The sequence below is a fragment of the Leucopleurus acutus genome, assembly GCF_964270905.1.
Source record: "Leucopleurus acutus genome assembly, chromosome: 11".
Lineage (NCBI taxonomy): Eukaryota > Metazoa > Chordata > Mammalia > Artiodactyla > Delphinidae > Leucopleurus > Leucopleurus acutus.
In genome coordinates, this window is record NC_139152.1 from 6,290,741 (window position 1) to 6,309,032 (window position 18,292).

The window sequence follows — 18,292 nt, forward strand, 5'->3', positions numbered from 1 at the left end:
CCTCCTGTGGGTGCCCATTCCTCCCTTTGCTGCTCATTAAAATTCAACCAGTCTTCAAAACCCTGATTTAAAAACAAAACAGTTTTTAGACCGGAAGGAATTTCTCTCAAACTCACCGTCGTATTCTAATTATTCAGAGACCAGACAACCCCTTAGTTGAATGCAACCCTTTGGAGATGCTCAGAGCCCGCGCCTGAGGGAGTTCCATGTCCCAAACCAAAACCTGGCCCACAGTACGTGCCTGATGTGCACGTTCAGACTTAACTCAACTTACAGCGTGCTTAACATCTGAGTCCAAAATCTAAACACATGGAAGGAAAGACACAGCTGCCTTCCCTCCTCTCAACCACGCCTGGCCCTGGGCTTGCACACGGTGGGGGGCACATCCTCGATGCTGCAGAACTGACCCGCCCCCAGTAACCTCACACAGAGAGCCCGTCAGGACCAGCTCTTTGCGCCAGGGGTGAACCCAGGCTCGACCAGGCCTCTCTCTCAGCCTGCGCAGGAGTTACTGAAATCACGCCCCTCCCAGGAAGTGACCATGGCTCATCGGGGTAAACAGGAAACCTGGCTGCAGAAACCAGAATGGCTTAGCATCCCACTCCTGCCAGGGACTGAGACGTCAAGGGCACTGAGTCATACGGATGCCTTTCTCTGTGTGAGTGTGTTTACACTTCCTCTTTCACAGGCAGACCTGCTGGCCTCCTCAGCGCTACTCGGAAGACACACTTAGCTTGTTTCTGTCCCCACACAGGCGTGGATGCCAGGCTGCTGCTGCTTCTCTTCCCTCGAGACCTCCTAGGCCCTGCTGTAGGAGAGAAGGACCCGTGCGCCCACCACCTCCCCACACCCAGCCACAGCTCTCTCCTCTCTCCCCTCTCTCTTTCTCCTCAGAATCAAATCGAACCAATAGGACAAAATCACCCGCAGTCCGCCTTCGACAGCTCTTTCGATTGGAAGCACTACTGGCCATCTTTCCCCAAGAAATGCAATTGCCTCTATTGTTCTCTGTTGCTTATCTTCCCAACTAATGTGTGTCGTCTCTGAAGTGAGAATTCATATGTAGATCCTCTCATTTGCCACGGAATCCGTGATGCTGTGAGCCTCCGGGTATCTGCTTAACGCACGGGACTGGGATGGAGCGAATGTGTGAACTCAATCCATGGTCATGGAATGCCCACCTGCTCAAAGCAAGCTGACGACTTGGAGCTTTAAGGAGAGCAGAGGATGTCACATCACAGACAAGGGAGCCACACAGCCTTGAGAATAGGACTAAACTGGGGATTTCACTCGCTTAGTCACAAAGCGTCAGGGTCACAAAGCCAGAGGTCCCGAGTCCAAGGAGAGGCACATCAACGAATGAGGGAGAATACAGAAAAAGTCTGCTCCCCGCACAGCCGTCACATGCTCTCAGCCAGCCTACGCACATGGCACTCAGGCAACTGGGGGCACCTCCTGGTGCTCTGGACACTGTCCCCAGCATCTCATCGACACTGCCCAGGGCATCGGGAGCCCCTATCCGATATTCACGTTTGCTGTTCAGGCAATGGCAGTGCACGGGAGAAGAGAACCGTGAGCAACCAGGCCCACACTGGTCATCGTCAGCTCGCCGACATCAAAGGGGGCCCTAGTTCTCAAAGGAGCCCCGAGGGAAGGTCAATTTGTTCCATCCTTTAAAATCATCTGTCCATACAACTAGACTCTGGAAGAACCTACCCTTTCCCTTAGCTCACGCTCCTGTTTCACACATGCTCTCCTGGCTGACAGGGTACTGGATCAGTGGTTCTTTCTTCCTCCATATGCATCAGGGCAACCGAGACCTAGCACCCATGCCTCCCCTTGACCGTCTGCAGGCTCACAGAAGCATCCAGACACGTCCGCGCTCTGGGTCGCGTTCTCTGGCTTCGCGCTCTCGAGCACCAACAGGACGGGAGGTGGAAGAACGCTGAGTTAAACCTTGAGGTCACCACAAGGCTTGCTTCTCATGCCATTTCTTCCCAGAGAGGGTCAAAAGGACATCTGGCTACCCATCAAGTCCAAAGTCTTACAGCTCAAGAGAAGAGAGAGGATTTCAACTCTTGGCCTCAGTGCCCATCAACCCTGGCTTGGCCCATGGAGCCAAGCTAGGAAAGGGGCCACAGTGAGACTCGGCAGGTGACTTGGCTGCCGTGACAGCAAATGTAAGCGGTTATTTCACTCAAGACAATCTATTTCCGGGGGCAAAGCAAAGCAAAGACCCAAAGAGAACTCACTTCTTCCTCTTCTATGCCAGTCAGATCCCAGAAGTAGCCTAGTCGCATCTGTAATCTCTTCCAGTTTTCGAGAAACATGGTAGCTTAAAAAGAAAGGAAAAAATTCTATTAATTCTGAGCACCCTCAGGGTTCCCCAAGGGAGGATAAACTTATAAATTTCAAATTTAGGGACTTTCTTTAAAGCATCGATTCCCTTCCCCAACCCCAACTTCTAGCTGGGACAACTCAAAATACTCCACATCCAGGAGAGCCCAAGAGATATATTTAAAGGGAGACACACACACACACACACACACACACACACACACACACACACCCTTTTCCCTATTTCTAGGTTATAAGAAAAGGGTAAACACGGATCTCAATAAATGAAGGAAGAACGGAAGGATAAAGGAAGTAAGAATGGAAGGGTTTGACGGTTTGTCGTCTTTTATGACAAACCTCGTCTTCCCTATACGTTCCCTCTTCCTGCACCTTCCTGAGCACTCTCACTTTTTTCTCCATCTTTCTGTCCCCAGCGCAACTTCCCTTCTCTGGGCCCAAATCACCTCGTTCTGAGGTTATGTAACATCTCCGAGTAGTTCTACGTGAGTCCAGGGTCTCAGTGTCCCCGCCCCCCATCCCGCATGCAGCTGGAAGACTCATCTCCCCAAAGTGCCATTCACTCATTCTTCCATTTGTTTAGCAAATGCTTGTTGAATGCCTACCGTCCCGACACATTGGTTAGCCTGCCTTCTCCAACCACAGCCCTTGAAGGGCAGCCCAACATGCTCCGGAAAGAACCAGCCCCCTCTGCTCCACAGGTATGGCTTCTTATGCCAGGATTGGACACCTGATCCAGAGCCCACTCACAGGCCAATCGGATTCTCTCTTTTGAAAACTGAAACTAAGAGACACAAAGAGAAGCAGAAATGGGACAAACCATGCAGCACGTGAAAGAAGGAGAGAGGTTTCTGATTCCTCCTTCCGTTCCAGTTGCCTAGGGGCCTGGCTATACTTAATTTCCTGCATCCACGAGCTTGCTTCTTACTTTCTTATCATCTCTTATTATTTAAGCAAGCTTGAACGAATTCCCTATCGAAAAACCCCAAAAAACAAAAAAACCAGACCTGAGGTACCTGCAATATACAGAACAATGTTCTAGACATCATGAGGAAGACTAGGTAAATCTGACGTGGATTTTGCTCTCAAGTTGTTTAGTCTATAAGAAGAGATTTTACATAACTACAGTACAAGGTACAATGTGATCAGGGCCTTAAGAATGACGCAGATAAAAGGCTGTGGGCATGCAGGAGAGAGGGCGCCAGCTGCTGCAGCATCTGAGCTGAGTCTGGAAGAGCAATGGCATTTGGGCGGTGCAGAGAGGCAGCGAGAGGGGGGATCCCAACACACACCCCCAAACTTACACTGGGTCCCAATTGTCTAGATTCTTCCCTCTGGATACAGGGACCTTGGGTATTTGGCCCAGCCCATCTGTCCACATCTATTCGCACCGCTTGTCAACACACACCTCACACCTGCATTGCTGACGAGGGCATCGCCTTGCTGTCCTCTTCATCCCCAGCTTTTGCAAACTGTCCCCTCTCCCACGCTACCCTCCACTGCCGTCCTCCTCCGTTCCTGACCAGCTCATCCTTTCCTGACCGAGTCCCCTAAGACCAGCCTCCCAGGCGCCCGTTCCTCTGCACTCCTAACACCCTTAGATCTGGTGCCCTGGAAAAGGAGGGGGCGTGACAGTCCCTGAGGCCACCCCTACCTTTCTACACCACCGCTGGTAAGAGCCTGGGCGCCCTCCACTACCTGCCGCACCGGACTGTCGGCTGCCATTCGGGTCTGCAGCGTAGTAACAGGACCGCAAACGCTTCTTCGGCTCGTACCTGCCTCTGTTCACCTGGGAACAGCACGGGGCTGAGCAAAACAGACTCCCACCTGCTGGCTGAACGTATGGTTACTTAAAGCTACATTTGTTTCACTTGGCGCTATGACAGCTACTAGCTACATTGTGGTACACGGATCTGTATCTTTTCTCCCTGGGATTTGAGGCCTTGTCGGGTGGGTATCCCACCTCCCGACCCTGGCCTTGGCCTCGGGATGGTCTCCAAACAAGGGGTACGCCCCTCCTTTTCCTGCGCTGTTCTCAGTGACTGAGGAGGGCTCTGCACACAGACCGAGGTCTCTGTGAAGGAGAGAAGTCAGACTGGGAACAGAGGACAGGGCAACAGAGTCACTGAGGGGGAGTCATGGGGACACAGAGGACCGTCGCGACGATGGAGAGCAGCGCACAGCTCCTGGTGGGAATCACGGCCAGGCACCCCTCGGAGCGCTCTGCATACACGTCCCACTGACGGTCACGAGAACACTAGGGTGCAGGTATCACTTCACCCGCTTGAGAGATGAAGGCAGTGATGCTCCCAGGTCGAGGACCACCCCTGCCCCAGGTTACTCAGCACCTCGGCTAAGAGGACTGACTTCAGAGACACAGGGCTAGTCACGCTGGCTGGCACAGGGCGGGACTGGGACCCACGGTTAGGACTGTCTGACCCTGAAGTCACTGTCCTTAACCTCGTCCCTTTACTCCTCCCTTCCCTACTTTTCAATAGGGCTTCACCCTCATTTCAAAGTTCCCTGGAGTTTGAAGCCAGAACCCCGGAGGAGCTGGGCCAGACTGCTCTGCTGGTCCGGGGTCCTGCTGACTCATCTCAGGGACCCCTGTTTCTGCCCCACCAGCAGCCCCATCGCTCTCTCTCCGTGGAGAATCACTTCTTCTCCCAGCTTTCTTCCTGGCAGGCTTGGGCCCTGGCCCAGGCCCACCCAGCACAGTACCACTGATCATAATAATCATGTAATGAGAGGCATTACCATTATTTTCTTTTTAACATCTTTATTGGAGTATAATTGCTTTACAATGGTGTGTTAGTTGCTGCTTTATAACAAAGTGAATCAGTTATACATATACATATGTTCCCGTATCTCTTCCCTCTTGCGTCTCCCTCCCCCCACCCTCCCTATCCCACCCCTCTAGGTGGTCACAAAGCACCGAGCTGATCTCCCTGTGCTATGCGGCTGCTTCCCACTAGCTATCTATTTTACGTTTGGTAGTGTATATATGTCCATGCCTCTCTCTCACTTTGTCACAGCTTACCCTTCCCCCTCCTCATATCCTCAAGTCCATTGTCTAGCAGGTTTGTGTCTTTATTCCCGTCTTACCCCTAGGTTCTTCATGACTTTCTTTTTTTATAGATTCCATATATCTGTGTTAGCATTGGTATTTGTTTTTCTCTTTCTGACTTACTTCACTCTGTATGACAGACTCTAGGTCCATCCACCTCACTACAAATAACTCAATTTTGTTTCTTTTTATGGCTGAGTAATATTCCATTGTATATATATGTGCCACATCTTCTCTATCCATTCATCTGTCAATGGACACTTAGGTTGCTTCCATGTCCTGGCTATTGTAAATAGTGCTGCAATGAACATTGTGGTACATGACTATTTTTGAATTCTGGATTTCTCACGGTATATGCCCAGTAGTGGGATTGCTGGGTCATATGGTAGTTCTATTTTTACTTTTCTAAGGAACCTCCATACTGTTTTTCATAGTGGCTGTATCAATTTACATTCCCACCAACAGTGCAAGAGGATTCCCTTTTCTCCACACCCTCTCCAGCATTTATTGTTTCTAGATTTTTTGATGATGGCCATTCTGACCGGTATGAGATGATATCTCATTGTAGTTTTGATTTGCATTTCTGTAATGATTAGTGATGTTGAGCATTCTTTCATGTGTTTGTTGGCCATCTGTATATCTTCTTTGGAGAAATGTCTATTTAAATCTTCTGCCCATTTTTGGATTGGGTTGTTTGTTTTTTTTGATATTGAGCTGCATGAGCTGCTTGTAAATTTTGGAGATTAATCCTTTGCCAGTTGTTTCATTTGCAAATATTTTCTCCCATTCTGAGGGTTGTCTTTTGGTCTTGTTTATGGTTTCCTTTGCTGTGCAAAAGCTTTGAAGTTTCATTAGGTCCCATTTGTTTATTTTTGTTTTTATTTCCATTTCTCTAGGAGGTGGGTCAAAAATGATCTTGCTATGATTTATGTCTATGTTTTCCTCTAAGAGTTTGATCGTTTCTGGCCTTACATTTAGGTCTTTAATCCATTTTGAGTTTATTTTTGTGTATGGTGTTAGGGAGTGTTCTAATTTCATACTTTTACATGTAGCTGTCCAGTTTTCCCAGCACCACTTATAGAAGAGGCTGTCTTTTCTCCACTGTATATATTCTTGCCTCCTTTATCAAAGATAAGGTGACCATATGTGCGTGGGTTTATCTCTGGGCTTTCTATCCTGTCCCATTGATCTATATTTCTGTTTCTGTACCAGTACCATACTGTCTTGATTACTGTAGCTTTGTAGTATAGTCTGAAGTCACAGAGCCTGGTTCCTCCAGCTCTATTTTTCGTTCTCAAGATTGCTTTGGCTATTCAGTGTCTTTTGTGTTTCCATACAAATTGTGAAATTTTTTGTTCTACTTCTGTGAAAAATGCCAGTGGTAGTATGATAGGGATTGCATTGAATCTGTAGATTGCTTTGGGTAGTAGAGTCATTTTCACAATGTTGATTCTTCCAACCCAAGAACATGGTATATCTCTCCATCTATTTGTATCATCTTTAATTTCTTTCATCAGTGTCTTATAATTTTCTACATACAGGTCTTTTGTCTCCTTAGGTAGGTTTATTCCTAGATATTTTATTCTTTTTGTTGCAATGGTAAATGGGAGTGTTTTCTTAATTTCACTTTCAGATTTTTCATCATTAGTGTATAGGAATGCCAGAGATTTCTGTGCATTAATTTTGTATCCTTCTACTTTACCAAATTCATTGATTAGCTCTAGTAGTTTTCTGGTAGCATCTTTAGGATTCTCTGTGTATAGTATCATGTCATCTGCAAACAGTGACAGCTTTACTTCTTCTTTTCTGATTTGGATTCCTTTTATTTCTTTTTCTTCTCTGATTGCTGTGGCTAAAACTTCCAAAACTATGTTGAATAATAGTGGTGAGAGTGGGCAACCTTGTCTTGTTCCTGATCTAAGTGGAAATGGTTTCAGTTTTTCACCATTGAAGGTGATGTTGGCTGTTGGTTTGTCATACATGGCCTTTATTATGTTGAGGAAAGTTCCCTCTATGCCTACTTTCCGCAGGGTTTTTATCATAAATGGGTGTTCAATTTTGCCAAAAGCTTTCTCTGCATCTATTGCGATGATCATATGGTTTTTTCCTTCAATTTGTTAATATGGTGTATCACACTGACTGATTTGCATATATTGAAGAATCCTTGCATTCCTGGGATAAACCCCACTTGATCGCGGTATATGATCATTTTTAATGTGCTGTTGGATTCTGTTTGCTAGTATTTTGTTGAGGATTTTTGCGTCTATGTTCATCAGTTATATTGGCTTGTAGTTTTCTTTTTTTGTGACATCTTTGTCTGGTTTTGGTATCAGGGTGATGGTGGCCTCGTAGAATGCGTTTGGGAGTGTTCCTCCCTCTGCTATATTTTGGAAGAGTTTGAGAAGGATAGGTGTTAGCTCTTCTCTAAATGTTTGATAGAATTCGCCTGTGAAGCCATCTGGTCCTGGGCTTTTGTTTGTTGGAAGATTTTTAATCACAGTTTCAATTTCAGTGCTTGTGATTGGTCTGTTCATATTAAAAATAATAGTAAACATTTAACAAGAAACATTTACTATTATTTTTCATTGTAATTTGTAAGCAGCCATGCCTAGGGGATCTTGGCTGCTGTAACCAAATACACAATCGCATAAAACACACAGCAAGGCTGTTAAAATAACAAAACCAACCGCTAAGCCACAAAGCGCTGACACAATCCCACCGCATTTGCTTTCCCTCCACTGCTGCTATGTGAGAGAAAGAGAGGGGAGCTGGGGGTGGTGAAACGGTCGTGAACCTCAGAAGGGGTGGGAGGTATCTCTTCATCCATCGCGAGAGCAGGGAAGGTACAGCTGAAAACCAAGTTTCCCCACAACAAGGAAGCACACATCCCAGGAGAGGTCTTGAGGGATTGTGGACCAGAGTCAGTAAGCTTCAGCTGCTCAGTCACAGTAATACTCGCCAGACAGATTCATGGGAATGAGGGGTGCAGCATATCAAAGCATGGGTGTGTATTTTGCGCTCCGATCAGTTCAAATGGATTTGGGGTGATTACAAGACACCGCCTTGTGAGAAGCAGGCACAGAGCCGCCTGGCACCGCGTGGGTCACAAGCTGCAACTTCAGGTTGTTCTCCTGGCCCTTCCTGTGAACAGTTCCAGAGCTACACGGCCACAAGTGCCCTTTCCTCCGACCCCCTGCCCCTATTCTGTGGGCTGACACTGCCCACATTCCTGGGCAGTGGTCATTCTCCCTGGGAGAACAGAGTCTCTGCTAAACACCTTCCTCGGTGGCCTGGTCACGTGGGAATCTTTCCAGCTTGGTTCTGTCTCCATCCACGGAGAGGTGCCCGCAGGAGACAGAGGCCACTGGGACCAGTTCTGGCAGCGGTGCTAGAACAGACCTCGTCTCTCTCCTGGTCACACTCCTGGGATGTGTGACTCACGGCCCCATCCTGGTGTGTCCTCCAGGCCCCCTGGAATCACGGATAAACCTAGCAGCTTCTGCAGCAGGACAGTGGCCCTGCCGGTCTGTAATCCAATGGGAAAGATGAGGGCCTGCACTGGATGGATGAGTGAAAGGCAGGCTGCTACTCCCAACAGGCTGAAACATATCCCCTTGGTCCCTTCCTTAATACCCGTGGGTGTGTCTTCTTAGAAATGTTCAGTGACCACGGGGTGGTTATCCCAGTTTGTAAGAATAGAAGTATGTGTGTTTGTACACATGTGCATGCGTGTGCTTCTAGTCAGATAGCTATGGCCCAGAGAAAGTTTATTACCCCAAGACTCTGGGGGGAAGGGAGGAGGAGGAAAATGAAGGCACTATTTGTTCCTTCCTTCAGAGATCCCTTGGGTGAGAATATTGAAAACATCCCTCTGGCATTAGGTAAAATCTCTGCAGTCTACACTCGCCTTGTCCCGGGAACTGCACTGAGCGTGGAGGCAAGAGACCAGGTCTGGGCCCACCTTTACCCCCAGCTAACTCCGTGACTGTGGCAGTCACCCCACCATTCTGAGTGTGACACCAAATGACATCTAGGACTTGCCATGTCTTAGGAGATGTACCTGGAGGTGCCTATGAGTGTGTGAGGGGTTTTCAAAGCATGCATGGATGGGTTCAATCTCCAAATAAATCCTACATGAGATTAATACCAGATTCACATTACTCTATCTCTTTAAAAAATATATTTATAAAGCCACGGAGGATAGTCTTAGTTCTATTCACATGTATGAGTAAAGTAGAGAAATCTACTATCTCTTTAAAAAATATATTTATAAAGCCACAGAGGATATTCTTAGTTCTACTCACATGTATGAGTAAAGTAGAGAAATCTACTGTCCCTAAAATGCTTTTTAAGGTATAAGGACCAGGGCTTCCCTGGTGGCGCAGTGGTTGAGAGTCCGCCTGCCGATGCAGGGGTACACGGGTTAGTGCCCCAGTCTGGGAAGATCCCACATGCCGCGGAGCGCCTGGGCCCGTGAGCCATGGCCGCTGAGCCTGCGCGTCCGGAGCCTGTGCTCCGCAACGGGAGAGGCCACAACAGTGAGGGGCCCGCATACCGCCAAAAAAAAAAAAAAAAAAAAAAAAAACCCCAAATACTAAGGAAGTAAACCGAAGGATATGGGCTTTAGAGCTTGGTCACTGTACCCATTTAAAGGTACCCCCCCATAGAAGCAAGCCTCATGGTGACAACTTACCCCACAGAGCCATGAAGATGGAGAAGAAGACAGTGGCAGGGTTGTCAAACAGGTGGCTGGCCCGCGCCGTTCCACAGGCCGAGCTGAGGTTCCAGTAGTCACAGGACTTGTCACACAGGGGACACATGGTGAAGGCATTCTGTTGGTCACACATCTCTTTGCTGCAGAAGACAGAGGCTGCTGGGTCAGGGGGGCTCCAGCAGGACCCTTCCCAAGCCCATCACCCCCAAAACAGCTCCCACTTCCGAATCCCTGGTTGAGCTTATCAACTCCAACAGCGAGGTATGTTAGAGAGTTGGAATTGGGTTCTTCCCTTCGGAAGTGTTATTCTTATATCTTGTCTTAAAAAATGAATGGGCTACCTTTGGAGATATGGAGGCCCCTGTCACTAAAAGTGGCCCAACAGAAAGTTAATGACCATCTATCAGAGATGCTGTTCATTGGACAATGCCACATAAAGTCCATTCAAAATGTGCTGTGTCTACGGGGCTGGTGGGGCGCATCAACAAGTGTGAATAAATCACCCATCGGAGGTCAGATTCCATTGCTCCCATTCAAGCATGGGCTGTCTCATCAGTGAGTAAGGCTGGTCACACAGAGGAACAAACGCGAGTGTGCAGCTGAACCAACACAATTCCTTCCTCTGGAAGGAGAAGCCATGTGAAAAAGAATGGAGTCAGGTGGCTAGAAGCCCATTTCTAAGTGCATCAGCCACGTGACCGTTTGTAGAAAGGGAGTTAGCAACCTCAACTTAATAAGAATTATCACAGACCTAGAGAACAAATGTATGGATACCAAGGGGGAAAGGGGGGGTGGGATGAGTTGGGAGATTAGGATTGACATATATACACTATTGACATTATGTATAAAACAGATAACTAATGAGAACCTGCTGTATAGCACAGGGAACTCTACTCAGTGCTCTGTGATGACTAAATGGAAAGGAAATCCAAGGAAGAGGGGATATATGTGTAAGTATAGCTGATTCACTTTGCTGTATAGCAGGAACTAACACAACATTGTAAAGCAACTATACTCCAATAAAAATTCTAAAAAATAAAAAAGAAATTTTTTTAAGAAAAAAAAAAGAATTATCGTAACCATGAAATGGGATGAGGGAGGCCAGAAGAATAAGGTAAATTCTTCCAAAGTCTAGATTCCAAGATACTTGGAGAACAAACTAGTCAAATAACCATCACCTATATTCTCACCTATTTTCAGTGTATTTCTGTTACAGGACTCATGAATGTATTTGAAATTCCATTCATTCGTTAGATGATTAGCTGGACCCAATTAATTTAGGCTCATCAGAGTGCTTGCAAATAAGAACCGAAGTATTCTCGGCCCTAACTGGCTTCCCCAGTAACCCTCCACACTACATTCTGGTAGGAAAATGAATGAACTCATCACTCTGGTGTGTCATATTCCCCCTGGGGGATGGGTACATGGCTAAGCTCATGGTTTTGGGAAAAAGGGTGGAGAACTGGCAATTTCATGAAAATGAAGCACTGGCTGTTCTCACAGAGCAGCTGGAGCCACGGTGATGGGGCCGCAGGGGACCCCAGGCTGAAACCACAGCTGGGTTTCCTCCGGAAACAGGCAGCAGAGGGCGCTACCGAGCACGGTACAGTCGGAAGCCGCTGCCGGCGGAGGGAGCTGGTACCTGGGTGCTGAAGCCCGGGATTAGATGAAACCCAGAAGCCGGCAGGATGCCTGCGTCTAGCTCCCCATCGCTAAGCAGTCGAAAGGTTTCACCGAGGGCTGTCACTGTCTGTCAAGTCCCAGCTTTCAGGCTCGTTTTTAATGAGCCACGGCAGGGAAGGCCTTCTGTGTGAGAGAATGGAAACTACGTCTCCGAGGATAAATCCCAGTTCCTCCACTGACTTTCCATTGGCAGGTGTCAAGAGCGGCGACGCGCTCACATAGACAATAGTAAATAGTAATTTCTTAATAATTAGTTCAGCCGTGCTAGCTTCACCTGGGCATGCGCTTGTTGGTAACCGGAGAGTAAGGCTCATTTTAAGTCTTCTGGGTCAGACACATGTTGGCTGCCTGGTGGAAGAGTTGCTGCTTTTGGAGAGGAGAGTACCTCTTAGAAAACAGACTCACGTGGAAAACAGTGGGTCTGCACAAAGCCTAGTAAAGAGCTTTGCTTCTAAGCCATTTCTGAGAAGACATGAGTCCTTCTCTTATCTTTGCTGCGGAGGGTTTTTTTTTTACACATAGCAGGGTGTGGAATCCTAGAACACCTAATCTCAATCAAAACTAGTTAATGCTGGGTTTCCCTGGTGGCGCAGTGGTTGAGAGTCCTCCTGCCGATGCAGGGGACACGGGTTCGTGCCCCGGTCCGGGAAGATCCCACATGCCGCGGAGCAGCTGGGCCTGTGAGCCATGGCCGCTGAGCCTGCGCGTCCGGAGCCTGTGCTCCGCAACGGGAGAGGCCACAACAGTGAGAGGCCCGTGTACAGCAAAAAAGCAAAACAAAACAAAACAAAAAACTAGTCAATGCTAAAAGGTCAGAAGTAAAAAAGTATTAGCCACCAACTTGGCACACTTTGAAACTTAAGGGCTGTGTACATCACTGGTTTTAAAATCAGAACACAGTCAACTGCCAATCATTTGTACAAAATGGCAGCCATGGTACATGGATACTCATCGCATCTTTTAAGTTTGAAGTCAGAATGCTCTACGTGTATTGGGTTGGGGGTTTTTGTTTCATCTTTTGGGGTTTTTGATGCAAGCAATTTGAACAGAATTCTGGAGAAATTCTGCCTTAGGATGACATTAAAAGGACTCTGTAGTCTCTGAAAGAGGCTGCCTCTAGACAAGCTGAAAGATGGGGGAACCTCCCCTAGAACTGAAGTCAGGTCTGGGTCATTCACTAGCTGCATTCACCACAGATTCCCAGTTCGAAGTAACAGTGGCTATAAATGCAATGGTGTATTTCTTCAATCTATCATTTTCTCTACGAAGCAGAAGAAGGTTGATGAATGGGCTGACCATCAGGTGAACCAAGACCCCAGAGTGGGTGGTGTCCTCAATAAGTGACCCACTGCTCACAGGTCAGGCGACACAGAGCTGTACTAGCCACAGAGGGAGGCAATTATTCAGGAAATTCAGACAGAACATCTGCTATTAAGGTCTCAGGTCTAAACTAACCAATTTTTGAAAATATGGTTTAGATTAATTAGCTTTAAAAAAATGCTCCAGTCTTTCCTAGGCGTGTAAGCAAATGCAGCCAACCCCCTGCGAAGTCAAGGAAGCTTCTATAGATACATCGTGCACATATGGAATCATTATTTACAAGTGACGCTTGTGTCTCACATATCAAAGTTCTTGGCGATAAAAGGTACCATTTAAAGTTCCACGTGATGTAAATTTTCTGGTTTTGATACTGTACTGTAGTTATATAAGACATAATCCCTGGCGGTAACTGGATGAAGGGTGCCCTGGGCCCTCTGCACTATCTTTACCACTTCCTGTGAATCTATACTGTTTTCAAAATAAAGCTTTTTTTAAAGTGATACACAGATACTAAATTCCAGGCTTAATGCCAAAATTGGAAACCTTTACAATAATCCCAGGAAGAGTGCAAGTTTTTAATCACGCTTATGAGTGGCTGATAGACACGGACCCTAGAAGAGTACGAATTCATTTGGATTCAGTATTGGGACTTAGAGGCTATTCCTCTGTTAATGAGGATTGGTAGTTTGTGAGTTTCTGCCAGGCGCAGAGCTTGGACTTTTGACAGACATACAATTATGATTAAGAAGCAGTTCTCAAAACCGCCTTCGTAGTGTGCTTAACTTTTCCTATTTCCACCTTCTTGATTTGCCCCACCCGACTCTGAAAAACTGGCAACCAAACTTTAAAATTTTATAACAGCCAATTTCAAACTTTTTTGTTATAGAAAGTTAAAAAAACAGTTTAAAAAAAATTTACCACAGATTCCAGTATGCGAGTATATACGTACCCGCTCCTCACAAAAACACTTATATCACTAAAATAACTGTCATGAAACAATTCTGATACTTCCTTCTCGTGATGACTACTAATATTATGTTTCATTCTACTCTGTCCTACCTTATTCTAGTTCATTTAAAAGGTAACGATTACAGCGATTCTATAATCCATTAATGGGCTGCTATCCACAGTTCGTAAAACATCACACACTCCAGGATGTCTGCAATGATAATGATCACGTTTTACACGCGTCTAAACCCGCACGCACATGAGTGTCCATGCATGTGCATAAATAAATGACTTTGCAGCTTGTGCAGACCATGGTCATTTCCAGCCGCAGTGGTCACCGTTACATGAATTCCCGTGTGGCGAACCAGGGCACAAGTTCTAAGTCCTGACGTAAACCAGCACACAGATGCCCTACCCGCTGCACTGAGTTGGTTCGAGGTGCGTGGTATGGAGTCCTCAGCTTGGATCAACCTGAGGCCCAGCTCCCCAGGGATCACAACCGGGCAACTGAGCCGGGTTTTCTTCTGAGACTGAACCAACTGGGGCCAGTTGGAGCAACTGGGCTGCAGAGGAGGGTAAGAGCCCTCAGGAAGACTGCACCGCTTACTGGGAAAAGCAAAGACCTTGGAGCAGGTGGAACTCAAATCCCAACCCTGACAATTATTAATTGCTGAAGTTGGACAAGCGACCTCAGGTAGCATACATGTCTCCATCTCTCTGAGGTGAGAATACCTATTGACAACACTGATCTCTACAGGATCAAAGAAACAAAACACAGAAACCACCTAGCACCATGCCTGGTACAACTAAGAGCAGGAATTTGGTAAGTACTCGTTCTTCCCTCGTGCTGCGCGAGGCAGAGCCCGGAAGTCATAGGTCCTGTGACAAAGGTCCCAGAACGCCAGTCCCGAACCCTGAACGGATGACACCACAGTTTTTATACACAAACATATCCAAACCCTTGTCTCTCATACCAAGGTATTGAGCTTTATTCTAACTACTGACACGGCCATCTCCAGTGTCCCTAACCTGCAAGAGCTTTTCTATAGAGTGACATAATGGAAGATCACCTGGTTCCTGCCACTGGTGGGTACGCTTTCCTCAAAGAGCACAGCTCTTGCCCATTTCTTCAGGGTGGCCCCGACTTCCCCCATCCCTAACCCCAACTGTCGTGGACACCCACAGGCTGCCCAGTGTCCCCATTCCCCGGGCTACTGCCCCCAAGCCACGACTGGTTGACCCAGAGCCTCTACCTAAGCCAAAAGGAGTCAACAGAACTTCTTCACTTGGGACCAATCAAGTATAAAGCTCTCAGGTATGACACCCACGAGCTACAAGCAGCCGTGTTTACATCCAATGGAGAAACTCTGCAGTGAAACAAATAAATACTAGAAATAATCAGAGACGGGCAGTAAACAGAAGGAGTCCCTATTTCCATAGTCCCTTGGGCTAGCCACGTGCCTGCCACTGGGGCCCCTGAGGGCCCCCCGAAACCCTGAGGATAAATTCCCTTTATCTGCGTACGTTAGTTCACACGCATTTCTATCACTTGCAACTGAAAGAGTATTAAAATACACAAATGAGGGAATTCCCTGGCAGTCCAGTGGTTAAGACTCCCCGCTTCCACTGCAGACAGCCCGGGTTCAGTCCCTGGTCGGGGAACTAAGATCCCACATGGCTCGAGGCATGGCCAAAAAAAAAAAGTAAAATGCATAAAGAATGCTTCCGTTTGCAAAGCCAGTTCTGGAGATGGCAAGAGATTTAAATTCTAAATATTGGCTAAGTTTCTCAAACTCTATTTCCACATATATTGATTCATTCAACAATAATTTATGAATACTTTGCTGTGTGCCAGATGCTGTCTACTTTAGTCCTCACAACACCACCATGAAGTAGGCGTCATTATGACCATTTCACAGCCAAGGAAACCAAGAGTCAGGGAGTGAGGTACCCAGTCACGTAGTTACTATGTAACACATTCAGTCCTAAAGGATGCTCTTTTTAAGTCCCTGTTTTCTTGTAGGATCTCTCTTCTCCATCAGGATCAACCTTTGTTCCATGTCTTGGATCGCCAAGAGCCCCGCTACGGGGCCTGTCACCTCCTGCAGTCTCTGACATCCTGAGCCAGAGCTGAGGCTTCCTCAGCTCCAGAGCTGCCTGCTTCTGCACACAGCCTCACAGCTTTTTACCCCAGCAGCGTCTGACCACATAGATGCCATCTCTATCCAATACCACTCAACACTTCCTGCCTTGGGTCATCTGGGAAACCAAAGGGAAAAAGTCATGAAATTGAGGGGAAAAAAAGCTTTTCTCAGGCATGATTTCTTTTTCATCAGTTTTCAGACCCTGCCCAATCAGACCCTGGTCCTGGAGAAGAGCTTGACCAGGAAAGGAAGTGGCCACACCCAGCGTGGCTCTGAGCTGTTCCCAGAATCTGCTGCTCCCAGACCTCTGAAGAGGGAAGTGACAAGTGACCTGCTGCGTGGTAAGGAAAGCGGGAAGGAGAAGGACAAAGGGTGAGGCTTTGGAAGGAGGCGTCTGAAATGTACAATGTACTTGCAACTGGGGTGAAACTCCAAACGACTGACACGTGAGAACTGAGCCTTTTCCGTTAAAACCAACTCACCTGGGAATATCTTCTTCGATCGTTGCACATCCATAAAGAAACACGATGACCCCGATGACGGATGATGGGATGAGGAAGGATGTATATAATCCCAGCCAGGCAAAGTACAGTCCAATTTTTTCTCCAAAATACTTTCTGGAAAAGGAAGAAAACAAAACATACTGAGAAGACCATAGAGTTTCCTTCTTTCTGTTTGCTCTAAACCTGAGAATGGGTTGAAAAAAATGGAAAGGGACAAAAGTTACATGGGGAACAGGGGACCTCAGCACAACGTAATCAACAACTGGTCTTTTCTGAAATGAATCACATTCCATTAGAATCACATATACACACCTGTCCTGGCTGTTCGTGTAAAGTAGCTGCAGGAAGGAATCCAGCACTAACAGCAAACTGAAGAAAATGCCACACGTTTTGGCATCTTTACCAGACAAACATGAATAACATATCGGCATTTCATGAGTGCCATAGTACTCAACCCACAGAAAAACACACCTTTTTGAAACTAGCTTATTTAAACAAAACACACAAATTTGGGGGCATGTATACTGATATATACGGACGAACAAAGATGCACTCATAGAAAAATGACTAGAAGAAATTCGATAAAATGTGAGTCATGGTTTCTTTAGCTGATGGGATTATGGGTGGGTTTTATTTCTTTATTTTTTTTATCTTTCTGCATTTTTTAACTCTATTTTGTTCATGAATTACTTTTAAAATAAAAAATGATTTCTTTTAAAAAGAAAAGGTACGAACCCATATCTTTTTGTTCCCCACTTCATAAAGTTAGTAAATGACCACATAAAGCCTCTGAAAAGGGGTTTTCCTTTTCCCTTAGATGAATATTGATTATGGATCCTGACGAGAAAAAAACAACCCACAGAGGAGACGTATATTCTATTTCTCACGAGCCTCCGATATAAACCACAGGAGGGAAATGGGAACCCAGCCCACCCGTTGATGGAAGGACTAGAGAATAAGAGGAACAAATAAAATCTATGTATCCACCACCAGAATGCTGCTTCCACTTAGGATAAAGACACTGCCAGGAAATGTAGCTTCCACCCTAACAACAAAAATCTGTTGAATCAAAACTTTTCGTGAGGGCTTCCCTGGTGGCGCAGTGGTTGAAAGTCCGCCTGCCAATGCAGGGGACACGGGTTCGTGCCCCGGTCCGGGAAGATCCCACATGCTGCGGAGCGGCTGGGCCCGTGAGCCATGGCCGCTGAGCCTGCGCATCCGGAGCCTGTGCTCCGCAGCGGGAGAGGTCACAGCAGTGAGAGGTCCGCGTACCGCCAAAAAAAAAAAAAAAAAAGCAAATACATTAATGATTACATTAAATATAAATGTACAAGAAACCCACTTAAAATATAAAGGCATATATAGAAAAAAAGTAAATGACTGGAAAAAGATATACCATGCCAACACTAATCTAAAGAAAGCTGATACAAACAAAATAATCTTCAGAACAAAGAACATTACCAGATATAAAAAGGGACATCAAACAATGATAAAATGGTCACTTCATTAAGAAGGCCTAATAATCCAAAACACATACAGTAAAATACATGTGTCAAAT

General features: G+C 46.5%; 1 protein-coding gene across 1 annotated transcript in view; it reads right to left on the minus strand.

Annotated features, from left to right (window-relative positions):
• The window catches only part of ANO2 (anoctamin 2), a gene marked incomplete at its 5' end in the record, with an annotated part of 318,386 nt that overhangs the window by 154,452 nt on the left and 145,642 nt on the right, over positions 1 to 18,292 (minus strand). Inside the window, 3 exons of the mRNA XM_082849511.1 lie at positions 2,253 to 2,335; positions 10,116 to 10,276; positions 16,714 to 16,848. Of these exons, the coding sequence (XP_082705637.1) occupies positions 2,253 to 2,335; positions 10,116 to 10,276; positions 16,714 to 16,848 (379 nt within the window). The remainder of the gene's footprint in view (positions 1 to 2,252; positions 2,336 to 10,115; positions 10,277 to 16,713; positions 16,849 to 18,292) is intronic.